This window comes from Ammodytes marinus (genome assembly GCF_949987685.1).
Source record: "Ammodytes marinus genome assembly, chromosome: 9".
NCBI classification, from domain to species: Eukaryota; Metazoa; Chordata; class Actinopteri; order Uranoscopiformes; family Ammodytidae; genus Ammodytes; species Ammodytes marinus.
This window is the reverse complement of record NC_137213.1, coordinates 31,946,653-31,953,637: the sequence shown is the minus strand read 5'-3', so window position 1 is coordinate 31,953,637 and position 6,985 is coordinate 31,946,653. Positions and strand designations below refer to the sequence as shown.

At 37.2% G+C, this 6,985-nt stretch overlaps 1 protein-coding gene across 1 annotated transcript; it reads left to right on the top strand.

Annotated features, from left to right (window-relative positions):
* Positions 1 to 2,693: 2,693 nt before the first annotated feature.
* LOC307255494 (uncharacterized protein) lies at positions 2,694 to 6,763 on the top strand (the record flags this gene model as incomplete). Its single annotated transcript, XM_080034179.1, has 4 exons — positions 2,694 to 2,829; positions 5,630 to 5,935; positions 6,174 to 6,230; positions 6,615 to 6,763. 4 exons carry the CDS (start codon positions 2,694 to 2,696, stop codon positions 6,761 to 6,763), a joined length of 648 nt encoding a protein of 215 aa, XP_079890305.1.
* Positions 6,764 to 6,985: the final 222 nt, after the last annotated feature.

Here is a 6,985-nt window from a genome sequence, read left to right as displayed (position 1 = left end):
ACTTCTCTACTATTTAGTATGCCAGAAGAAGATTTAGGGTGTCCAAATACATACATGTCAATCGGAGTATGCTGAAAATACATAAATGCGATTTGGAACTCAGGCAGTGTGTTGTTTCAGACAGTAGAGGGCAGCATCGCTAAAGGTTTTATTCTTCACAGCAGCACAGAACAGATTCAAGAACTGTCGTAGAAACTGGAGAATGAGTTGATGGTTTATGACTTGGAAGGTTAAAAAAACAAAAATTAGTTTATAATAGTTTATATAACTGGTTTGTAATAATATTTAAAATTTTAAATAAATAGCACAGAGTTAATATGTGTTTAGTTCAGCCAGGAAATGTGGTTGTGCCCTGAGAACAGTTGAACATGCAGAAATAGGAGCAAGGTTTCTTATAATAACATAACAATAAAGATATATGTAAAGAAATAAAAAAGTGTGACTTTATTTTTTTATTTGTATTTTATATATATTTTTTTTTTATATTTATTATATTTATTTCTTATTCATAATTTAGCATGTAAGTAAACTGTTAAATGCTTTATTGAAAATGTATGAATATTATTATTATTTTTTTGTCTTCAGTTTTGCCTCAGGTGGTTTTGGACCTTAACAAGAGCAGTCTCAGTGCTGTGGGGTGGTCGAAATGTAAAGGGACATTTAAAGGTTAAAATCACAATCAGGAGTTTTATTGAGTTGTATTTTTGGATTTACATTACGACCCGAACTTCTCAATAAATCTGTTCAGAGAAATTTAGATATTTAAGAAGAAATCACAAGCTGTAAGACGTAATCATCTCAATTAAAACAAAACAAAGGCCTGACATATTTCACATTCTTTTTATAATTGAAATGTTCCATGATATTCAATGTTTTTAGACACACCTGTACATAGCCCCATATGATGAATTGCATGTGTAAAGTAACTGCATATAAAACTAAACAGAAAAAACATTATTCCTGTCTCTCTTTAAAACCTCAACCTCAGCAGAAAACCACAGAACAGCTTCCTCTGAGCTGTCAATCACCAGCACCAGCAGCAGCAGCAGTCTTATCTGTCCGCCCCAGGGGCTGATGGGAGATCTGAGGACCCGTTAGAAACCACGTGGCCCTCGTCTCGTCTCACAGCTCGTCCTGGTTTGGCCTCGGCTGCGTCAGAGCGCCACTTCTCCCCAGGTTCACCAGAGGAAACTCCACTGCACAAAATGCTTTTCCTCCAAGCTGCTGCTCTGTGCTGTCTGTGTTCAGGTGAGGGTTTCCAGCCAATCAGGAGCCAGCACACTCAACCTTTAACAAAACACTGTCACACTGACCTTCATCTATCTGTCCCACTGTTTCATTCATACTTATTTACTTCTTATTCTCATATTGTTTGATTTGTATTGTTGGCTTTACCTCGTGGCATAAAGCACATATTCTTTACACTTATATATCTTCTAAGTGTGGTTTTATTTAGCACATATTCCTTAGTTTTTTTTCTACGTGTTTTTTATTCTAAATTGGACCAAACTGTAACAAACTGAATTTACAGCCGAGATCAATAAAGTATTTCTGATTCTGATTCTGTTTCTCTACAGCGCTGGTTACCATGGCAGCAGAACTGATTCAGGACATAACAGTGACCAGGAGAGTTGGTGAAACAGTCTCCATCAGCTGTAGAGGCTTTGACCTGTGTTATAATGATTATACTAGTTCTGTATGGTGGTTCCAGAAGAAAGACACAGAAACATTCAGAGTGATTCTGCGTATTGACAGGAGTGATGGTGAAGTCAATTCAGACTACAATCATCCTCAGAAAGATGATTTCTCAGCTGTGGGGAACCGGAGCCGCGTTGAGTTAAAGATCCAGAAAGCTAAACTCCTCCATTCAGCCTCCTACTACTGCACCTGTCTGAAGGATGATCCCCACAGTGAGAAATGATCCCTGCAGCCTGTACAAAAACCAACAGACGTCAAACAGTGTTAGTGACAGGAAGAGAGCAGTGAACCACAGACCAGGTTCACAGGTTTCACCTCACAGTCACAAACACTCTGAGCTGAGGGATTTAGTTCAGCTTCTGTTTATTGATATTTTGAACATATTTTCCAGCAGGTGTGTAGTTGTTTGACACAGTGAGGACAAAGGAGGAAATACAAGCACAAATGAGGCTAAAATAATAATCATAATTCATTTTTCATAATTCAAAAACAGATGTGTATCATAATGGTCTTGATGAATACAGTATATAGTCTGTTTTGTTCTGCTGCTTGAAAACAGTCTGTTTCTGCTCTGAAGGAAAACACTTCTAGAAGCTCTTTTTGTTTTCACCACATCATTTCACTTAAATATATTTAAGACTAATGTTGGACACATGTCAGCTCAGGACTTTATCCAACAGCAGGTTATTAGGACGCTGAGTTTGTTCCCAGAACTCCGTACATCATGGGCCATTATAGCTGTCAATCAGGAGTAATTAAGGGTGCTGTTTGCATATGTAGAAATTAATATAGGGAATCCAAACTAAAATGTAAGTAAACAAGTTGGGTTAGAGAACCTAGGGCCCTGCTCTCTATATTATTGGGGTAAAGGGGCTACATTATGCTTTAAACATATAACAAAGGATATTTCAGCCTCTAATTCTCAATAAACTTTCCAACAAACACTTGACAAAATAAACTAAATAAACATCAGATAAACATCATGCAGCTGTAACATGATCCTGGCTCATAACTTGGACTGGTTCACCTCAGCTGACACATTCAGCAGCAGACAGGTTTTTGTATCAGTGGTTTTCACTGTGAGAGGCTGGGTCTACATCTTTGGCTCTGGAACTAAACTGTTTGTAACAGGTAAGAATAAACATTTATTTCATTCAGTTGTTTTATGGATAAGTGTTTTTATTCAGTTGCTGTTGCTTCAGACTTTACATGTTAGTTTTGTCATTATTATTGCAGCCATGGAACTGTTGAAAACGGTTGATAATTCCTAAAAAGATGTGTACATCTCATAGCACAACTTAAGTTATTTTTTCTCATCAAACTGATTCTTAGAGAAAAAGTGACATTTGACCCAAATTACAGTATTTGCTCCTCTCATATATTCGGCACCATCTTGTTTTTTGGAGAAAAGAATGACGATATTAAACATCATTTTACATTTCACTAAAAGTATTTGGAAAAGAGCATAACTTTAATGAGACAAATTATTACAATTATTTTTGAATGGTCAGCATTATCTTTTGTCTATTTTATATGATGATACATGTGTCTACGAGATATATTTATACATGAAGTAAGATACTGAATACGATTTTACAATGAACACAATCAATGCACAGGAATTGAGATATTTGTGTATTTGGTATAAGATGATATATAATGGCAAACACACATATAAACACATTTAATATAAATATAAATACGATATGATGTATTGTATTTTATTATATAACATGTATAATAAATACATGTATTGACTCGACATCATTGCAAATGAGGCTCACCCCTCAATTGATCTCTGGAGTATAAAAAAAGGTTAAATGAAATTAGATTAAATGTGTCTAGATGTACTGTATATGACTTCTGTCAAATGTGGAAAGTTTAATGAAAGATCTAAAATTGTTACAAAATTATTGATCAATTGATGTGTGTCAAAATTAACGAGTAAAGATGTAAGCAATTATTTTTACACACAGTATTAATCAAAACTGTTTTCTACATTTGCTATGTTTAATTACATTGAATTAAAAATATCTTACATTTTTAATATATAACACACACATATACATTTCTAAATGTATCATTGTAATTTCTGTATTTAAGTTCAAATTGTTAGAACAAAGTTGTGAAATAAGTTATGTATTGATTTGTGTTCATAGAGTAAAGTTTATGGTGGTAAGTTATATATAGTTAAATAAGTAATATAACATGTCATGAATATTTCAATTATTAAAATGGCAAAAGCATTCTGTGTGAAGATAGAAAATGTAAACAATAATATTGGGTCACACTACAATAAGGCTCAAAAAGGGTTTATAACATTGTTAATTATTCTGGTGACTGTTAATGCTTAGTTATTATTGGTTAGTCAATGATTGGTTAAGCATTAACTATGCTTAGTTAACTAATGCTTTGTTAAGCTTGTACTAAGCATTAAGTAACAGTTATTTAATGTACCCTTATCGTAAAGTTGTTAGTGGACAACCAGAAGTAGAAGGCCAATCCAAGGCCCGTGGTACATCTGGGCTCCTCGAATGCAGCCTATTAAGACTGTGTGTTAATCTGCGGATGGTGGCTGTTGCCGCTACATTAATGCACACCTTACGCTGTCCTCAAGATTGACTTAGTGAAACTTGACTATATGACATTTAATTTTTCATTTAACTTTTATTTATACTGTAGAGAATACATCAAATACACGACAAGCTGATAAGGAGACAAATCAATTGAAACATTTAGACAGTGATGTAGAAAGGCTGCAATTAAAATGAAATGAGTGAAATTACAATGTAGCCTAATTAACACAGTTAGTGGTAGAGTTCGGCAGATTTAAGGTAATATGTTTACACATACATTACTGCGCACCTTACACTGTCCCCGATATTGACGTTGTGACATGGGGCATGTGAGACAGATTGATTGTAACCATCTTTTTATTTTTAATTATTATTTCAACATCTGAATAATATGTTTTGGCAGCATCCCTGATGAAGCCAGCAGCTCCCGGGTTAAGAAAGGCTGTAAGCTGCTGCTGACTGTGTGAATGTGTCTGTGATGTTTTGAGAGGCACCTATTTGCAGACGCATGGGGAAAGTGGAGCTCCACCGGAAGTGGATTTCATTGGTCAGAATTGTAACCTGCTCTGAATTTGTTTTCTTCTTTTTGTTTTACTGCCGGAGTTCACCTAGCGGTGAATAATAATACACGGTTTCCACCGGTTATGGTGCTAGTACACAGTAAAATACGTCAGTTTGTTAAGGGTCCCAAGTGGCCAGGACGGTGGTAAAAAGTAGATGTTGAGGTAGAAGATGAATGAAGCAACGAAGCTTTGTGTACATCTTCTGAAATCCGTCTGTTTAATTCACAATCAGTGCAATCTCTGCTATCAACAAATGCACGTTGTTCAAGCAGCTGATCAAAGATAAACAAACCTTGCGATGTCCAGAATAATACTCGTGATAACCATCAAACTAAATCGTACACATTCACTGAGTGAAGATTGTGAAAGTATGACACACATTTCTCACCAACAATGTTATCAAAAACCCAATTAATAACTTATAAATCTTTTAAAAACCTGAATTAAAAACTGTAGCAATGGCGGCCACAGCTTGGATTTCATTTTCGCCGGGAGAAACTGAGAGTGTACTGAATGTACACAGACAAATGATCGATTAAACGTAACATCATCAGGAAATTCTAAAAATGGAGATTTCTATGGAGTGATTTTGCTTTAAACTGTACATGGTCGCGTTGTTGCAGTGACACTCTTTCTTCAGTCGGAGCTGCAGCGTAAAGTGAAAACAAACTCAGAGTAGGTTACAATTCTGACCAATGAAATGAGTTTGGGGCGTGGTCCCATCTTGCTTCCGGTGTAGTGGAGGTCCGTTTTCTCCATGGGTCTGCAAATAGGTACTCTTGGATGTTTTAGATGAGCAGGTGGTGAAGCCCGTGGTGAGCGTGTACCCAGCAGCATCCAGCGCCTGCCCTGGGGGCCAGAGCTCCCTGCTGTGTCTGGCCTCAGACATGTTTCCTCCTCTGGTCAAGTTCTCCTGGGAAAGACAGAAGGAGAATGGAGCTGTGGAGAAGGTGACCGCTGATCAGGGAGAGCAGCTGGAGCTCAGAGAGTCTGGACACACTGCCTCCATCTTAAGGATCAATCAAGAGAACAGCACGTATAAATATCTCTGCTCTGTGGAGCATGAGAGCGGCACAGTGAAGGCCCAGACAGAACAAGGTAATGAAGACTCAGGGACTGTGTTCAGCAGCAGCCGACATTTCTTATATTAATTTATTTTCTTTTTAAGGATAATGTTTGGATATTTTCAAGCTTTTATTTTATGTGGAGTGAAATAGATACAGAGATGAAATGGGTCAGAGAAGGACTGAGGCTCTATGTGGGGGGGGGGGGGGGCTCTTACCACTACACCACCCGCCTGGAATGACATTTCTTTTTGAATCCTTTTCTGTTTCAGAGGTTCTAGCCTCCATTCCTCCAGAGAGATACCTGCTAGCTCTGCACCAAGCTCAATGTAAGATCACCTTCTGCCTCTCTGCATGGACAGTTTTAGAGACATTTCACTACATTAGGGGCTTTGAGGGCGCTATGAAATCTTTGAGGACCAAATCTAGAAGCTCCAATGAATCCAACTTCCCAATCATAATAATCTGTGTCTTTAAATGTAGACTTTCCATTGGATCCTTCAGTAACTTTAATCTTCATTATTTTATTCGTAATTCGTAATTTCTTTGGTCCTGACTTGTTTCTAATCATTCAGTATGGTCCTTTTGAGGTTTGATTGTTCAATTGATAATAATGTGTTGAAACAGACGAATAACTCTTGTCTGTCTGTCTGTCTGTCTGTCTGTCTGTCTGTCTGCGTGCCTGTCTGTCTGTCTGTCTGTCTGTCTGTCAGTGATCTTCCAGGCTGAGTGCAGGGTGAAGCTGCTGGTGCTGCTGTACACGCTGCTGATAGTGAAGAGTCTGGTGTACTGCTACAGCCTCTATGTGATGATGATCTTCAGAAACATGGGACCGTCCACCAACGGCACACTGGCTGACTGACTGTTTTCTGCTTCACCTTTCCTCACCATCAAATCTCATCCATTCATCTCAGTGATCACTTTGATCAGCTTTTTAAAAAGTCTTGTGTTTGGTTGTAAAATATATGTTTTATACTGAGCTGAAATACTGTCAACTTAAAGATATAAATCGTATAAACACACTTATATTCATAGTGACTAAATGTATATCATGTTGTTCACAGTGATATTGTGATACTATAGT